The sequence below is a fragment of the Molossus molossus genome, unplaced genomic scaffold (assembly GCF_014108415.1).
Source record: "Molossus molossus isolate mMolMol1 unplaced genomic scaffold, mMolMol1.p scaffold_m16_p_1, whole genome shotgun sequence".
Taxonomy (NCBI): Eukaryota; Metazoa; Chordata; class Mammalia; order Chiroptera; family Molossidae; genus Molossus; species Molossus molossus.
Genome location: NW_023425344.1, coordinates 177393901 through 177413626, shown reverse-complemented (window position 1 = coordinate 177413626; position 19726 = coordinate 177393901). Strand labels below are relative to the sequence as shown.

Genomic DNA, 19726 nt, shown 5'->3' with positions numbered 1-19726 from the left:
TTATTATTATTATTCTTGCCATTTAAAAGACAGAGAGCATTAGTAGCTTTGCAATTCTAAGTAACTTAAAAAGCCAGGAATTAAAGTTAGATCTGCCTGTGATTAAAGCCCAAGATCTTACCCATTATAAAAATTTCTATCCAGGGAATGCCTTTTCCCTAATGCCTAGTTTGAGTCTAGTAAGTAAGCAGAAGACCTTAAAGAAAAATGGCAGAATAACAAGTCTATGCAGGAAATGTACAATTCACAACTCCAATTTACACAAAGCAGCAAGAAGCATCTCCTTACTCAAAGACTGCGATGATTAGGCAAGTAACTCTCCTTCCCAACAGTCATAACTATGATTAAGCCAGAATCTGGCACTGGACACAAAGGCAAGCTATAAGCTTATAAGATAGACTGGAATAAGAGCTCTGTCTAAAAGCAGCAATGTTGGATAAAGTGTACATCATTTTATTTCCTCTCTGCCTGATGTCCATCCTGTAAACCTGGAATGAACAGCTGTATATGCTATAATACCTGCTCTAGTACCTGCTATAGTACCTGCTCTAAACTAAGTCAATCAGCTTCTTCTTCTTCTTCATCTTTTTTTAGGAAATCCTATTAAGACTTCTCAGTAAAAGAAGTCTGGATCTGCCTGGCCAGTGTGGCTCAATGGTTGAGCATTGACCCACGCACCAAGAGGTCACCAGTTTAATTCCTGGTCAGGGCACATGCCCAGGTTGTGGGCCCAATCCCCAGTAGGGGGCATGCAAAAGGCAGTCAATCGATGTTCTCTCTCATCGATGTTTCTCTCTCCCCCTCCCCTTCCTCTCTAAAATCAATCAATAAAAAAAAATTTAAGAAAAAGAAGTCTGGATCTGAAAGTCGTCCCATCTGGTAGCAGTGGTACAATCTTCTGTGCTATAATTCACTTTGATTATGTCCAAACTTACAGTAAAATCTAGTTTGAAGGTCACAGCCTGATGGATGACTTCCAGAATGGTGGAGTAAGGACCTCTGAAAAGCTGCTATTCTATAAAAACAAAGGGAACACTGACAAATATTGTCAAAATCAACCTGGTCAGAACTCTAGAAATCAACTAAAGACTTGCAATAGTCCAAAGAGTTTCATTAAAGGAAAAAATGGCTGAATCTCAGTAAGAACATTGAGTTTCATGGCATTTTAACTTTCCCTAATCCTGTCCATGGTATCCATGAAAAACAACAGCCTGAAGCAATGGTAGCTGTTAAGTACCAGCAGCCCAGCAGCCCAGCAGCCCATGGTGGGAGCAGAATGGGCTTGTGGCTCCTCAAGACTCCTTTGGAAATTTACTAAAAAGCTCCCTTCTCATAACTGGTCTTTATTTGGCCTGACTCAGAGCTCACTCTGTGAAAACAGCTCTATCTTTGGAGTTTTTAATGAAAACAATCTTGTAAGAATATGGCACTGGTTTAGAGACTATAGGGATATAATGTAACTTCAGAATCAGCTCAAAATGGTCCTATGCTGTTTAACGAGATACTGAGTTGCTTTTTAGAGACAGCAGATTAACACCACAATTCAAACAGCCAAAGCAAGTACAGAGGAGAGAGGTCTGACCTTCAGCTGCACCCAGAACCAAGTCTCACCCCCCGCCCCCAAACTAAGGACCATGACATAATCAAAACTTGAACACTAGAACCCTTTCAAGCAAGAGGTCCACTGTCCAGGATGATCCTATGTTGACGTCCCTTACCATAAATGGCCAAGCTCCAAGATCCTCCAATTAAAACTTGCCTCGCCAGAGCTTTCACATACCTGTTCCCCTTATACCCTTAGAACCCTGCCCCGAACCTGGATTGGGGAGTTTGGGCTTTTGAACATTAGCTTCTTGTTCTCCTAAGTGGCACTGTTCTTAATAACCAACCTTTCTCCACTGCAGTTCTTGGTGTTTAGGGTTTGTCTCCGCTAGTGCTAGGCAGACAAACTCACTCTGTTCTGCAACACTAGGCAGCAATGTCATGTTTAATGATTATAAGATTAATAAGCCTGATATTCTGATAGTCATGACTAAGTACAAACCAATAAGGCAAAAAAGAACCCAGACTATAGAGAAAAAGAATGAAACAGATGTGTAATGAGAATCAGAGATAAATGATCATGTGGGGTATGTGCGGGTAAGGTGGAGAGAGGAGGGGGAGGAGGGAAAGAAAGAAGCTACCTAATACCTTTCAGATCTCAAAAATCCTAGCTGTATTGACTCTTAAAAATAAATTCTGAAAAATGCCATTCTGTATCATTAAAATAAAGTCTCCTTCCCTTAAGCTGGTTTGAATGGATCTGTTACTTGTAACAAAATGATCCTAAATTAATCAAATTCCCAATATTGCATGATAACAAGACTAGAAGTAAGCTGATTCAAAACAATTTGTTTCCGAAGTGACACTGTTAGCATTTACTCTTTCATTTAACAAATGTTACCTGGATGCTTACTCTATTTCAGGAACTTCTAGGTTTCTGAACATCAGTGAACAAAGAAAAAAGTACAAATATAAGACAAGTATATAAACTCAGGACGTGGTAAGTGTTATGAAGAAAAATAAAGCAGAGTAAGAATACAGTGATGGAAGAGAGGCTGCTATTTCGAGTGCTCTGGGAAGGGTTCATAATGACCTGCAGTGAGGCAATAGCTCTGTGAAGATATGGGGTTCATATCTTTAAAGGATCGCTTTGCTTCTGTGCAGAGAATAGATTGTTCCAGTAGGAAGGAAGGATACAAGTGGAAATAGGTAAGAAACAATGGAAGCCTGAACAAGAAATATAGTCGAGCTTATAGAACTGCTGACTGATTGGATACATAGTGTGTGAAAAAAGAGAGAATAATTAAGGACAGGTTCAAGTTTATGCCTTATGCAAATGTATAAATGATACACTATTTTTTCAATGTTTTTTATTGATTTTCTTTTAAGAGGGGGAGAGATAGAAACATTGATGTGAGAGAGAAACACTGACGGGCTGCCTCCTGAACACCTCCTACTGGGGATTGAGCTTGCAACCCGGGCATGTGTCCTGAATGGGAATCGAACCAGGATCTCTGTCTATGGGATGAAGCTCAATCCACTGAGCCACACCACACTGGCCAGGCTAAATGATATACTATTTACTGAGATGACAAAAACTGGTATTATAACTAGTCAGGGTACAGGGAAACCAAGAGATATGCTAATAGAAGTTTTAATTTTGGGGGGGATCAGGGAGGTTGTCTGAATACGTGCTTCTATCATGGTATTTGTTCAGGTCCCTACAGTATGTCCTGACCACGTGACATAACCTGAAAATGTCTGTTTCAAACTATATTTATATTCTATGGTATGGCTGAGTTACTAGAAGAAAAGTTCCCAGATGATCTAGAAAGCTTTGTATTTTATTTTCCACCCCTCACTCCATTCGAGTCTTTAGAATAAAAAAAAAAAAAAGTTAAATTTTAAGCTCATCAAAGAATGCTAGGGTCTACAATCCTGAATTGATAAAGTTTGAATTTCCTTAAATCTCTCTCTTCTTCATATTATTCTCTATATTCTACCTCAACTTCTCTTCAGCCTGAAGGATGAAGTGATGCTGCGTCTTTCCATGCAATTCCTCCACCTGTGTCCTTGATAGCCTCCTTCATGCCTTTGCTCCATCAGTTATTCTCTCTGCCATGAACCTTTACCTTTTCTTCCTTATCCCTTCAAATTATAAGCACATTCGTCCTTGGCCCTGAACCCCTCTAGCTCTTACAGTCAAACTTTTTGAAGAAAATAAATAATAATAATAATAAATTGTCTGTTTCCTCTCCTGTCACGAATTAAGGATAACAATTACCTTTATAGAGACAGATTCAAATTTTAATGGACCATTTAACTGCAAGACAGTAACTACTCATCACTTACTTTCAACTCTCCATCCTAGGCTTCTATCTGTGTGACTGTTTTTCTTTACCACACTGTCTCTTAATATTTATTTACCCCAGCAGTGTTCTAGTTTTTGTTTTTTTAAATTGATTTTAAGAGAGAAGAAGGGGGAGAGAGAAAGGGAGAGAGGGAGAGGGAGAGGGAGAGGGAGAGGGAGAGGGAGAGGGAGAGGGAGAGGGAGAGGGAGAGAGAGAGAGAGAGAGAGAGAGAGAGAGAGAGAGAGAGAGAGAAACGTCGATCAGTTGCCTATCATATGTGCCCTAACCGGGGACTGAACTTTCAACCTACATATGTGCCCTGACTGGGAATTGAACCCACTGCCTTTTAGTGCATGGGACAGCGCTCCAACCAACTGAGCCACACTGGCCAGGGCAGTGTTCTAGTTTTGAAAACTGTTCTTACAAAGTTTCTAACTGCTCTCTCTCATAAGTTTTAATTTCCACCTTTGGATAATGATTCCAACATTTTTATCTCCAGTCTCTTTGAGCCTCAGATCTAGACACAATATTTAAAGAAACACTGGTGGAGAAATTTCTAAATCTGTTCAAAGACATAAAGGCAAAGACTCAAGAAGCTCTAAAACCAAAACAAAATAAATAACGTAACACCTAGGGTACAGAATAATAAAACAGCTGAAAGCCAAAGATAAAGACAATATTTCTGTTAAAGTGCTGGAAGAAAATAAATGATAACTTAGAAGGAACAGCCAGCAAAACAAGAGAAAATAAAAGATAGTTCCAGAAAAACAAAAACTGAGATTCAGTGACAGCAATAAGCAACAAATAATCCTAGATAAAAGTATGGTAATAAACAAAAGACTGAAACACATAAAAACCTAAGTAAGTAGATAAAACTAAATAAATATTGATTGTTTAAAATAAAATTCTGTGGCTTTTTTTTGTGTGTATATATATACATATATGTATATAGAAAGGAGTGATCAAGAGAATGAGAATGAATTAAAATTTGTGACACCACCACAAAAAGTAAATGAGAGAGATTAATGGCATTAAGTATTATAAGATCCTTGCATTTTGCAGGAAATGGTAAAAAAAAAACAAAAAACAACCACAGCAATTTAGGGTACGTGCTAAGGAATCAACAATGTATACTGTAATTCTAGGATAACTACTAAAAATATTGAACTATACTACTAATTAGTTAATAAAGGGGATTTTTTTTAAAAATTATTTATTCTTTATTGATTTGAGAGAGGAAGGGAGAGGGAGACAGAGAGAGATACATCGATGACAGAACATCGACTGGCCACCTCCTGCATACCCCTCCCCCACTTGGAATCGAACCGGTGACCTCTTGGTGCATGGGTTGATGCTCAACCACTGAGCCATACTGGCCGGGCACAAGGAAATTTTAAGTAGTTAAATATACTTGAATAAGCAAAGTGAAGGAAAAAGGGAGGAGATACAACAGAGAATCATTGGGGTAAATAGAAAACAAATAAGATTTATACTTAAAATATATCAGTAATTGTAGAAAAAGTAAATGAGCCCTGGCCGGTTTGGCTCAGCGGTTAGAGCATCAGCCTGCGGTCCCGAGAGACCCGGGTTCGGTTCCCACTAAGGGCACGTACCTTGGTTACAGTTTGTCCCCGGCCCTGGTTGGTTGTGTGGGTGGCAGCCACTCGATGTGTCCCTTTCACGTCGATGTTTCTCTCTCTCTCTCTCTCTGTTCCTCTCTCTCCTTCCCACTCTACCTGAACAAAAAATGGAAAAATGTCCTTGGATGAGGATTAAAAAAAAGAAAAAGAAAAAGTAAATGAACAAAAATCTCAAAGACACCCTGAGAAAAAAACAAAACCCAACCACATGTGGGTTAAAATAGACACATATAAGAGTGAGAAATGTTCCAAGTAAAAGAATGGAAAAACATGCTGTTCTGCTGGCCAAAAGAAAAGTGATGTAGCCATACTAATACCAGACAAAGTAGACTTTTGGACAAGAGGTATTACCAGAGATAAAGAAGGGAATCTCACAATGACAAAAGAATCAGTTCAACAAAAAGGTAGAACAACTGTAAAATTAAATTGATGAAATTAAAAGGAGATAATTCTATACTCACAGTTGGAAAATTTTAAAAAATGTCTTGCTTAGTTATTTGGATTATTATTATTATTTTTTGGTTAATCCTCACCGGAGGATATTTTTTTCCACTGATTTTTTTAGAAAGAGTGGGAGGAAGGGAGGGGGAGAGAGAGATAGAGAAACATTGATGTGAGAGAGACACATCGACCAGTTGCCTATCCCTATCCCTCAACTCTAAAGTCTAAAGCATGGGTCTTGCAGATGATTAATATTAATAATTTGTTAAACTAAATGCTTTACTATCTATAGTGTATACAAATTTCTTCCCTAACAAACTGCATGTCTGAAATCCTCAGGTCAAATGAGAACCATTCAGTGAGAATCAGCTGGACATCAGACATAGTCATTTATGTCACCAGACACTAATACATCTTACAGATATCATCTATCTAACAGATATTTTACAACATTTTTCTAAAAATAACTTTGGTCTTTGATTTTGTAGACACACAGTAGGTGTCTACATGAGTGTAGACACCCACAGTGTGCTTTAAACTACATGAGTTCATATAGTGTAAAAGAATTGTAACTAATTGTCCTGGCTGATTTTGCTCAATGGTTAGAACATCGGGTCCCTGGACCAAAGGGTCAAGGGTTTGATTTCTGGTCAAGGGCACATACCTCGGTTAGGTTCAAGCCCTGGATTGATATGTGTCTCTCTCTCTCCCCCTCCCTCCCTTCCACTCCATCTAAAAATCAATGGAAAATATGCCCAGGTGAGGATTAACAACAAAAAAAGAACTGTAACTAACACACTTCTCCTTTTCACCTTTGTCACTGAAAATTTTAAAGTCAAATTTATGGCTCAATTACTACACCTATAGAAGACTTTATGGCCTACATACTTATTGTCTAATTTTGGATTTGATTAATTATAAATCATATTCTCTTGGGTTTCTATTGTTGTTTGTTTACTTTGTCTGGTTAGGAGCAGATGGCCTTAGCCCTTGTCTAACATACAATTTCTATACATGTGAACAACACACTGGAAAATATTTATCTTCTCACCTGATTAGCTTGGCTTTGCAAGTAGACTCTTCTAGCATTCAAATCTTCAAACGGAAAAGGTCTTGAGCTTCTGTAAGGCTCACTGGTAACAACTGTCTCTTGCTGGAAAAGATGATCTTTCACTAGAGTACCGGGAATACTCTCTTCAGCAATTGCCTAATGGGAACAATCCCCAACTCATTAGTTGCCAGAATATAAAAAACAACAATATAAAATGAGATACTTTCATTCTAACAAGTATTTAGCAAATCCATAAGAATGTAATACTACCATCACTATGAATAGCAAAACTCAAATGTACATGATTAAGGAGCCATGTCAAAATAAAATACAATTTAAAAAAAATCAATTTTATGAACAAACTGGGCTTTCTTACAGAAAACAATGTAGAAAGAATTAGAAGGCTAATCACTGCACGTGAGAGAGATATTTAATTCCAATGAAGCTGTTAATTATAACTAAAAGTGGTATTGTACACAAGTTTTTTGCAAGTTAAAAGAAAGGTATGTACCAAGAACTGCGCTGTACTATATGACACAGGGAGTCAAAGGATGAAATATAGCAGTCATGACCTTGTTGAATAATGAATGAAGTAGTCTGAACTTGTTGGTTACTTCAAACGATTAAATTCACGAGACTTAGGTAGAGGATATGCTCATATACAAATAATCATGGTAGCACTATTTATAACAAAAACGAAGAGAAAAGGGGAAAACATTCTATGGTTATACCAGCAAATTAGTTTTAAAAAGTATTGTATAAATAAATATATGACAGAATTCCATGTAGACATTAAAAAGATTTGTATGCAGCACTCACAAGATACTCTTAAGTGAAAAACAAAAACAAAAAAGCTGTGTTTTTATCTCAGCGATGTTTCTCTCTCTCTCCCTCTCAAATCAATAAAGTGAAAAGAAAAACTCCTTCATAACCTCAGCCATAAACTCCTCAAAAAGTCTTTGTTGATCCCTTCCCAAATTAATCACTCCCTCCTCTGAACTTCCTGAAAAATACTTGTTTCTGTCACCTTATATTCTAAACGTTCTTTTATTATATTTCTCCTATAAGCCAGTAATGACCCTGCCTGTGTTTTATACCTAGAGCTTAAACTATGCCTGGCACATAGTGAATAACCCATAAATAATCTGTGATGTGCAAAAATCTACAAATTAGATCACATTATATTAATATAAACCCTTGAGAGCAAATTTGGTGCAATAGAAAAAAGAAAAAAAAACCTCAACAAAAAAATTTTCACTCACAAAAGAATTTTATTAACTATTAAAAGTTCAAATTACTCAAAAATAATTCTTCCCATAATCCAACCCCTGGAATCACACTTATTTTTACCTGACATATATATCTTTCTAGGCTTATTTTTTTTATTATTATTATTTTTTTATCCTCACCCGAGGACATTTTTTCATTTTTAGTTCAGATAGAGTGGGAAGGAGAGAGAGGAAGAGAGAGAGAGAAAGAGAAACATCGATGTGAAAGGGACACATCGAGTGGCTGCCACCCGCACGACCAACCAGGGCTGGGGACAAACTGAAAACAAAGTACGTGCCCTTAGCGGGAACTGTACCTGGGTCTCTCTGGACTGCACGTTGACACTCTAACCGCTGAGCCAAACAGGCCAGGGCTCTAGACTTAATTCAGTATATGTTTATTCCCTATATATAATTTGATTCCATTTATATTTTAGAGTCTACATAGTGCCTTATATTTTAGTCTACATAGTGCCTTTTTTAATTTCATAATTTATCATAAACCTCCCCTCATGTTAATATATAATGATGTACAAGTGCTTTGAAATGGTTACAAAGAAGTTCAGTATTTTATGTTACATAGTCCATAGGTAATACTCTACATATGGGCATTAGATCGTTTCCAACATTTTGTTACATACACAGCAATGCACATCTCCTTATACATATATTTTGGTGTACTGATATTATTTCTTTAGGATTAATTTCTATAAGTACAATTACTAAGTAAAGGATATTCATATATTCCAATTATATTACAAAGTCACGCTCTTGCAAGCTTATGTATTATTTGAAAATCCATCAAATGATACATAAGTATATGACAGAGGGACAATCTCCTTACATTTCTGCCCACACTGGGCACTATCACTTACCAATATTTGCCAGGCTGATTAAAAAGACATTTTTTTTAAAGTTTTTTTTTTTTTTCTTTTATTAATTTTAGAGAGCGGGAAGGAGAGGGAGGGCGGTGAGAGAAACATCAATGAAAGAGAAGATCAACTGGCCATCTCATGCATGCTCCCCACGGAGGACTGGGCCCACAACCTGGGCATGTGCCCTGACCGGGAATTGAACTGGCAACCTCTTGGTGCATGGGTCGATGCTCGACCAGTGAGCCACACTGGCTGGGATAATTAAAAAGACATTTTTATTGTTATTTTCCAAAAAGATTACCTGTACCATTTTAATAAGTAAAATTAATAACTAAAATACTTTAATTTGTATACAAATTAGTAAAAAGTGTTTCGGCTTAGTCAAGTTTGAATGTTTTTTGTTTGTTTGTTACTGGATTATAATCCTTTAAAAAAAAAACAATTACTATGGGAACATGGACATAATCTAAAGTTAGGTGGTGGGAAATGCCAAAAATCTCCCACAAGAGCAGAAAATGTAATACATGTTATGCATAAAGACTACATATATTTGCATGATCTTCAGCTTTTAAAAAATTATTTATAGCAGTTATATATACCCACATTCAAAGCTTTTAGTATTGTGCTGGCATGGGCTCATCTGTATTATCTATAAAGTAACCCATGCCAATTTTAATGTATAACAGAACTCTGTTTCACTCAGAGGCTGGTGTAATCATTATTCTCTACAGTTGCTAAGAGATTGGTTGGCTTTTTCTTTTTCCAAGACTACTATAGTAATTTTGTGTGTAGAGGCAAAAGGATGCCAGGTAAAGCAATAAAACAATTTGGGCTGTATTTCTCTACTAAAACATAAGGCTAGATGACAGCTGTGGAGAAAATTCAAACAAAATTTGCTTCTTTCCTTCTTTTGCTTTTCTACCTGTATTTATTCTGAAGCAGAGAAAACTTAGTGTTATTCTCCAAGCCTTTTTAAATGTATGTTTCCCAATAATCAAGCATGCAAAAGTGATAGCACAGCCTACTTATTGCTAAAAAATTTCTTCTTGTAGCTGTATATCACAAAACACAGGAATCAAAATGTGTGGCTGAGCCGTATTAAAAAATAGAAGTTTCTAATAATTATACTATTAGTTTACTTTAGAATGATTGAAAAAAATTTTAAATGTTCTTTGATAAAGAAATTTTATATTTTAGTAATTCATTTGTTGAAATGCTACCAAAGTTATTTTTGGCATTTGAAATTATATACTCAAATTATGCAAACTTAGCACAGAAAAGGAAAAAAAAAAAACAACAACAACAATTCCAGGAACTTAGCAAAACCACTATTAACATTTTGGAGCAGCATCCACTAGCAATTCATTTTAAGATCTGACCAAAATTGTCTCCTATTCATTCATTAGATTTCTTTAGTTACCTCTCTGATTAATTTAAGATAAGAATACCGTTGAGTTTTTTATTTTGCATTTGTCTATGAGCTTTGTCTGCAAACATTAATAGCATATATAGTATTTTATTTAAGCAATCTGAATACAGTAATCAGTGATGAAACAATATGAAAGTAATATGAGAAATGTACCAAAATATAATGTTCAGCAAAAACAAAACAGAAAAACAAGTCCTCCACCCTACAATAATCAATAGAAAAACTAAACCATTTTCCTAATGAAACTTGGTTTGACTTAAAAATGGTATTAGATTTTCAGAGATTGTTTGTCTGTAAATCTGAATTAATAGGCAGTAGTTACATGGTTTCTGATAACTATATGAAATATTAATAGCAGGATTAAGTTAATGTCTGTCTCTCTCTCCCCCCGCTTCTCTCCCCCTCCCACTCTAACTGAAGATATACAGAAAAATGTCCTCAGACAAGGATTAAAAAATAAATAAATAAATAAAAATAAATATGGTGGTTATCATGGATGATAATAATTGATTTTTTTCTTTAAACTTTACTGTATTTCTCAAATAAAATAAACACATTTCTATATTCTGACTGCAGATGCACATAAAACATGTTTCCATGTCTTTAGGTTACAAATATTTTTACAATATAAAATACTGGTTATTAATACAAGGTATTCATACAAATATGTGTTCTTTTAGTGCTATTCTAAAAATGTTAAGTTATTCTAAACTATTAAGTAAACTTAAAAAATACTGAGTACTAATAAAAAAGCCATGTAGCTCAGAATCCCACAATCCAAATATCTAATAGTAGTTTAGATGAGTAATGATAACACCATATAATTTGTTTTTATTACTCAATATATAGCAAGTAAATTCATAATTAATAAAATTTTTAAAGTTGTATCACAAAAATATACCTTAATAAATTCAATCAGTACCATTCTCCTAGTTAGATAGCTTATTGTTATTATCAATATTTTATACAGATTCCCTCCAAAATCTATGTATAAAAAATTTTTGTGTATCTCTATTTCCTTAGTACAGATTACTGGAAATTGATACACTAGACAAATAGGCATGAATGTTTCTGTTTTAAAGGCTTTTTAATATAAATTACCAAACTGTTTTCTAGAAAGAATCTACCAATCTACATTTTCTCTAGCAGGAAATGAATCTGTCAATCTCATGAACAAACACAGTATGGGGTAATATCAATTTTTAAACCTTTAGTCATGTGGTAACTAAAATATGTTAACCTAAACTACGTGCTGATTATCAGTGCGCTAAACAGATGGGTGTCCATATGCTTATTAACAATTTGCAATTCCTTTCTGTGAATTTTTTTTGTTTTTAAATCCTCACCTGAGGATATTTTCCCATTTATTTTCAGAGAGAATGGGAGGGGGAGAGAGAGAGAGAAACATTGATGTGAGAAAGATGTATCGACTGGTTGCCTCCCGCAACCGAGGTACATGCCCTTGACCGGAATTGAACCCATGACTCTTGGGTCCTCAGGCTGACTCTCTAATCACTAAGCCAAACTGGCCATGATCTTTTCTGTAAATTCTTTATACAAATACCTTGCCTAAGGGGTGGGATATCTGTGATAGTTCCTTTTACATGTCAACTTGTCTAACCTATGACGCCAAGCTATTTAGTCAAACACCAATCTAGATGTTGTTGTGAAGATAATTTTCACATATGAGTAACATTTAAATCAATAGACTCTGAGTAAAGGAAATTACCTACCATAAAGTCAGGGGGCCTCATTATAAAAACATTTAAAGAAAAGAGTGAGGTTCCCCAAAAGAAGAAGGAAGTCGGCCTCAAGACTGTCTTTTGACTCAAGACCGAAACATCAACTAGTGCCAGAACTTCATGCATGCCTGACTATCGTGTGGATTCCGAATCTGACAATCACGTGGGCCAATTTGTTCAAAACAAAACAAAACACCAATGTGGACTGGTATATAATATGTACATACATACAGACTATTGGTTGTTTTTCTGTGTTTCCTGAAAAATACAGTGTCTTAGAAAATTTCTTAAAATTTACGAGTTGCTTATATTTGTTAAGTAAGTCTACTTATTTCTTCTATATCCTTTATGTTCAAAATTTCTTTCAAACCAACTACTTACTTGTAAGTCATCTTCTGCTCCTTCGGTTTCATTTTTTAATGCTGGGCATCCTAAGGAAACAAGTAAAAGTTTAATTAAACAGAGAATTGTCTTAGATTTTAGTATTATTGACTAATGGATTATATCATTACAATATTACAAGAGACTGATCAGAGATCATTCTGGGTTGCCAGGCAACCAGTCAGATGTTGGCCACTTGTACTTGCCCCTTATTAGAAGAAGAGAGAATAAAGTGATTGTTTTCCTCTTCTGCAGGTAAATTCCCAGTTACTTACTAAAGAGTTTTGTTTGTTTGTTTGTTTGTGAAAGTGTACTATTTTTAGCAAGCCTTGCTCCTGATTTTCTCCAAAATACTAAGACTGCTAGGTAAAGTATATGCATCACACCCCTCTGGTGTTTGGGTGATGCCTATGTATGATTTCTTCAATCTTTCTTTTTTTAATCCTCACCAGAGGACATTTTTTGATATTTTGTTCAGATAGAGTGGCAGGGAGAAGGAGAGGGAGGGAGAGGGAGGGAGAGAGAGAGGGGGAGAGAAAGAGAGAGAGAGATATCGAGATCGACATGAAATGAAAGGGACACATCGAGTAGTTGCCACCCGCACAACCCAACCCAACTGCAACTGAGGTACGTGCCCTTAGCAGGAACCGAACCCGGGTCTCTGGGGACCGCAGGCCGACGCTCTAACCGCTGAGCCAAACCGGTCAGGGCCAATCTTTCTAAATATTCTGATCCAGGAAATACTATTTAGTACTCAAAAGTAGGATTTTACTATAGTAAGAAAAATAAATAGGTGAGCCTTAAATCACTATTGATAGTCAATAGCCAATTGTTGCTATGAAATGTAAACATTTTCATTATGTGCAAGAGAACCTTTACTTCCAACAAATTAATAAAGAGGGATTTGTCCTAGAAATGAATTCTGAGTTTATGCTACCCTTGAGAGACAAGAAATGTGCCCTTTGAAAAGGGTTGCAGTAAGTTTTTCCTTATTGTCACAGAAGGCTAAGTAAAAAGAATTTAATGAGCCCTGGCCGGTTGCTAAGTGGTTAGAGCATCAGCCCCCGGTCCAGAGAGACCTGGGTTCGGTTCCCGCTAAGGACATGTACCTCGGTTGCTGTTTGTCCCGGGCCCCATTGGGGTTGTGCAGAAGGCAGCTACTCAATGTGTCCCTTTCATGTCGATGTTTCTCTCTCTCTCCCTCTTACTCTATCTGAACAAAAGTGGAAAAATGTCCTCAGGTGAGGATAAAAAAAAATTTAATGAGATTGTTCAGTCTATATAGTGACTGATAATAATGTGAACCAGTAAGTAGGTTTAAAATAATGTTTAAAAATAACAAGACAGGTTGAATACATCAGCAGTCTATTCTACCTGGCCAAGAGTTTGAAAACGTCTTATAAATTATCGTTTTGAAGATTAAACTCAATCTATTTGATTCTAGTAACAAAAATGTGTTCTTATGAGGATATAAGTACAGCCTTAAAAGCAATTCAAAACTTAACACAAATCATATAAATTCTAACAGCCATAGATAATTATTTTCTCTTTAAACCACTGGCTCTTCAACACTAGCTAAACAACACAATCAACTGGGAAACTTTAAAAAACATACTGATGCTAGAGTATAGTACCAAACCAACAATGTCAGAAATCTCTGTAAGTTTTTCGCAGTGGTTTGAGAACAACCTCTGCAAGAGAATATAAGGATCCATATTCATCACTTGCTTTGGTAAATTCGTAATATAATCATTCAACTAGGATAACAATTCCTTATCACATCTGAAATGTCTAGGAATATATATATAGATATATATAGATATATCTATATATATATCTATATATATATATAGATATATATATATAAAAATAAATAAATAAAATTACTCAGCTCCACTCCCCAAATAGTTTGATTCAAATAACCTAAGTGATGTGGAGTGGAAACGAGTTATTCTATTTCTCAAAAGCCTCCCAGGTAATTCAAATTTGAAACCAACAAGGAGAACACTGACATAAAAATAATTTATGGGTTCTGGTAATAAAAATAAAATGACTGCTATCATTTCATTTTTTTCTGAACTGGAAATCAAAGATTATATATTTGGCAAACTCTAATCTTTAAATTTAAAGTAGCTAAGTAAATTATTTAACCCCAGTTTTATGCACTATCAATACAGATCTTACCCTAAGTATTTCCATGTTCTTGCCTACGGTCTGTCTCATAATCAGTTCATTTCTTCTAAGTTTCCTCTTAAAGTATCATATTCAAAATATACAAATCACAATGTTGTCTAATAGTGATTCAGTTACTTTATATATAAGCTATTACTATTAATAGAGATAATATTGTTAATTAGAAAATCAAATCAAGTTTTGACTTGTTTTGGGGTAAGAAATGGGTTTTAATGTGATTTCTTTGTTTAATTAAGCAGAGGCAAGTGTTACATGTAAATACATTCTTCCTCTCTTTAAAACCTGCAAGCTTTAGAGTTAATAATCTTAACAGACTGGAAAGATATACAGAGGGATAGATGGGGTTGTGGTATCTGTCAATGCTCAATAATGAAATCAGGTAAAAAGAAAAGGGTTCTGCCATAGAATAAATGGAGTCTACCTATATTTGATTATTAGAAATTTTATCTTTATCAGTACCAAGACAAAAATATGACTGATATTACATACACACAAGGATTTCCAAAGTTGTAACTGACCACTCCCCTCTTCTTCAAACTCTTATCTGAAATCATCTGAATTATCTTAAGGGTACTATTGATGGACTCTTCAAGGTAATGAATTTAACTGGTATATATTGTGATTTAACAAATATAAAACAGACTAAGGAGCCCATTATTTTACCTTCTTCACTTAGAGTGAGCTTTCAAAGCCTGATCACATTTATCACAAAAGCTGACTTGTTTAAAGTAACTGTACTTTACTATATATAACTGATAAACAAATTAAGAAAATAGTCAAGAAAACTTACCTTGAGAAATATCCTCTATAGCTCTTCGAATACCTCTATCAAAAGCCCTAGCATCAGCAGGACTTTGAAATGTAAGGCCAAATTTCTTGTCTTCAATCTTCCAGTGGTGAAATGTTGGAGTGACCTTATTGTAAATGAGGTCCTTTTTAAGCATACATTCCAAAACCACCTGTCAAAAATTAAATGCCAAAAATTACTATACATGTCAAATGCATGTAACTCTCAAATAACAAAATGGAGTGAGAAAAGACCTATTATATTTTAATGAGTATTTCAACCCTATATTAAAACAGGTCTTGCTAATTAATCTACTTCACAAAGTTACTCGATACAGAAATTAAGATAGGACTAAAGAGGATCCTGGGAAGATGGCAAAGAACCACTAGGAATCTGTCTTCCTACCTAGACAACAATTGCATTGGCAGAATCTGTCTGATATAACTATGCTGGAAATATGGAGTCTGTTGAAAGCTTGTAACTTCCAGGGGAAGGCATGGACAGTTATTTATGGTTCATTTCCATCAATTTCAACTATTAGCACAGCAGCAGCAACCTATCCAACCCACATGGCTGGGAGTTGTGCATGTGTTCCTGGAGCAGCATGTACACAAATTGTCAGAGCCAGGGCAGGTAAAAAGCATCCTGTCCTCCAAATATCAGGTATCTGTTCTCTGATCACTGACTGCTGCTTCTGATCATTGAGGTAAAGACAAAGAGGGCAGGCATTGCTGTTGTACTTCCCTCATTGCTGCAAGTCCTTCCTCATCAGAATGAAGTGACTCCCAAGCTATTTAAAGGACTACCACCCTATTTTATCTGTCATTTTTCACTTTTTCCCATTTTGAGAGACAGACATTAAAGACTAGAACATGCAAAAACAACAATATATATGGTGAAAATTAGAAAGTGACTATGCATACCTAGGGAAAGGCTCAGAAAAGAAACAAGAAGACAGTAAATGTATATCTCATTCTGATCTGTGGCACAGAGACAATTCATCACGACAATGAGGAAGATGATGATGATGTAACAAGAACTGCAAACCCTAGGGAAATGAGACAATCTGATTTCCAGAGTTACCATATTATTAGATTCAAATGCTCAGTGTTCAACCAAAAAATCCCAATGCATACAAATAAACAGTAAGGCTGTCTAAAAGAAGGGAGGAGGGGGAAGCAACAGAAACTGTTCCTGAAAAAGACCCGACAGCAGATCTATTAGACAAAGGCTTTTTAAACTGTCTTAAAGTACAAACTGGCAGTTCCAAAACAGTCACAGGGACGTAAAGCACAGTATAGGGAATACAGTCAATAATATTGTAATAACTATGTATGGCGTCAGGTGGGTACTAAACTTATTGAGGGGTTCAAGTTGTAAGTTATGTAAGTGTCTAATCACTAAGCTGTGCAACTGAAACTAATATAATACTGAATGTCAACTGTAATTAAAAAAAACTGTCTCAAAGATGCTCAAAGAACTAAATTAGGATAAGGAAAAAAAATCAAGAAAATTATGTACGAACAAAATAGAAATATCAATAACAAGATAAAAACCCTACAAAGAAACCACAAAGACATTCTGGAGCTGAAAGCACAATAACTACTGTGAAAAATTCACTAGAGGAATTAAAAAATCAGGTGAACAGGAAGAAGAAAAATCAGTCAAAATAGAACAAGAGAAATTATAAGATCTGAGAAACAAAAAGAAAAAAAACTGAAGAAAAGCAAGCAGAGCCTAAGGGGCCTATGAAACATCATCAAGAGATGCAATATACATATTGTGGGGGCTGAAAAAGAAGAAAAGAAAGAAGAGAAAATATATGTAGAAACAATGGCTGAAAACTTCCCAAATTTTATAAAAGACATGAATATAAAAATGCAAGAAGCTCAACAAACTCCAAATGAGATGAACTCAAAGGCATTCACAGAATCCTGAAAGCAGAAACAGAAGTAAATTATTATATAAAAGGATCCTAAATAAGGATACCTGATGACTTCTCTTCAGAAACTTTGGAAGCCAGAAGATAATGGGCAGATATAATATATTCAAAGTGCTAAATGAAAAAACTGTCAACCAAGAATCCTACTATCTGGGATTCATTCAAAGAAAAGGAAAAATAGATACATTCTCAGATAAACAAAAAATGAGAGAGTTTGCTGACAACAGATCTTCCCTGAAAAAAAAATGGTCAAGGAGTCAGTACAATAAGGTGAAATTATAGTAGACAATAACTTGAAGCTATATAAAGAAATAAAAATCTCAATAAAGGTAAATACATGGGCAATCATAACAGCAATATTATTGTAACACTGGTTCAAAACTGCAAATTTTGTTTCTGTACAATTTAAGGAACTGATATATTTAGGAAAAATACAACAATTACTAATGTAAAAGCTACTTATTAGGGTAACTTTGGTTTGTAACCCCAAATATTGTTTTATAAAAACTTAAGAGAAAAATGCATTTAAAAGAATTATTAGTTTGTGTTTCTGGGCACACCGTGTTTAAAGATGTAATTTTGTGACATTAACAACTGAAAGGGGTGGGGATGCAGCTGTAAAGAAATAGTTTTTGTATGTATCAAAGTTAAATCAGTATAAATTCAATTAGAGTGTTAAAACTTTAAAACGTTAATATCATCTCCATAACTACAAAGAAATTAGCTATAGACTATAAACACAAGGAAATGAGAAAGGAATTTAAGCATTTCACTGCAGACAATCCACTAAACACAAATGAAGATATGAATGCAGGAAATGAGGAATAAAAAAGCTATAATGCATATAGAAAACAACTTTTACAAAATCTCAAACCTTCCATATCCAAAGTATAACAATTTCGCATCTAAGTCACACAATATATTAGAACATTGTTTTGCTTCTGACTTTAAGTAGCATTGAAACATTAGTACACTTTCATTACACTGAGAACAAGGATAGCTGTCTACCTCAAATTAGTAAAAGAAAATCAATGAAGTTAAAGTTTTATAACAAAAAAGTAGATAGAATAGTGCCTTCAAAAGACTTTTAACGACCGTGTGATCAATACTAAATCTGCATTGCTGAAAAACAAAAAGTTTTAAGGGCTGGAAGGATTCTTAAAAATTAGTGAGTTATGCCACTTCCCTTCTTCTATCGCCTCTAAACTATATCAAAACAATGTGTTCTGACTTTAGTCCACTGCAGTTTTCACTATATTAATTATGTACATTAAGATAACAGTAATATTAATAATAGGCATACAGAAAGCCGTGTTTAATGTTTACCATATTCATGATGGGTACGTAATTAGCAACCAAACTGCAGAAAACAGCAATTACATTTTTGCCAAGCAATTACAATCAACCAATACAACATAAGTAGGTGATTTATTTACTCTGTAGGAAAAATAGGTAAAGAGATAAACTATTTCAGGCAAGTGGGGAGTTATACCTACCTATTAATTATCAATGTGGCAAACTAAAAAGGTACTCTATATAGACCTGAAGTGGTTACAACTCGCCCAGAATACATGACCTACACTTACTCTGAGAGCTTCTTTATATGTATCTGGCACAAAAATAAATAATTCTAAATTCAGTTAAGACTCTCGTAAAGGCAAATGCCACAGCCATTATAAATATAATCAGAAAAACATTTGTACACAGTTGTTAAACTTCAAACACATCTCTAACTAACCCTGATTAATTAACATTTGAATATACCTCTTTCTAGGACTAAAGAATTCTGGAAGTATGTAAATTTCATCAGACCTCCATGGTTAACTATGATAACATTCATAAATTAAAGAGTAAAAATAAATTAAAAAGTGGATCAGTGGACTTGACCTCGTATCGACCCAAAGAAGATATTTTACATTAAATTAATATAAAGATACTCATTGTATAAATAACAACTATAAAGTGAATGTTTAATCTAAGACTCACTCGCCCAACTGGTATGGCTCAATGGTTGAGCATCGACCCCTGCACCAAGAAGTCACTGGTTCGATTCCCAGTCAGGGCACATGCCCAAGTTGTGGGCC

At 35.1% G+C, this 19726-nt stretch overlaps 1 protein-coding gene across 2 annotated transcripts in view; it reads right to left on the bottom strand.

Annotated features, from left to right (window-relative positions):
* Positions 1 to 19726, bottom strand: part of SPRED1 (sprouty related EVH1 domain containing 1) — a 124200-nt gene that overhangs the window by 24871 nt on the left and 79603 nt on the right. For both annotated transcript variants that reach the window (XM_036281383.1, XM_036281373.1), the window contains 3 exons: positions 15704 to 15872; positions 12721 to 12770; positions 7026 to 7181 (listed from right to left, as the gene is read on the bottom strand). In XM_036281383.1, the coding sequence (XP_036137276.1) occupies positions 7026 to 7181; positions 12721 to 12770; positions 15704 to 15872 (375 nt within the window). The remainder of the gene's footprint in view (positions 1 to 7025; positions 7182 to 12720; positions 12771 to 15703; positions 15873 to 19726) is intronic.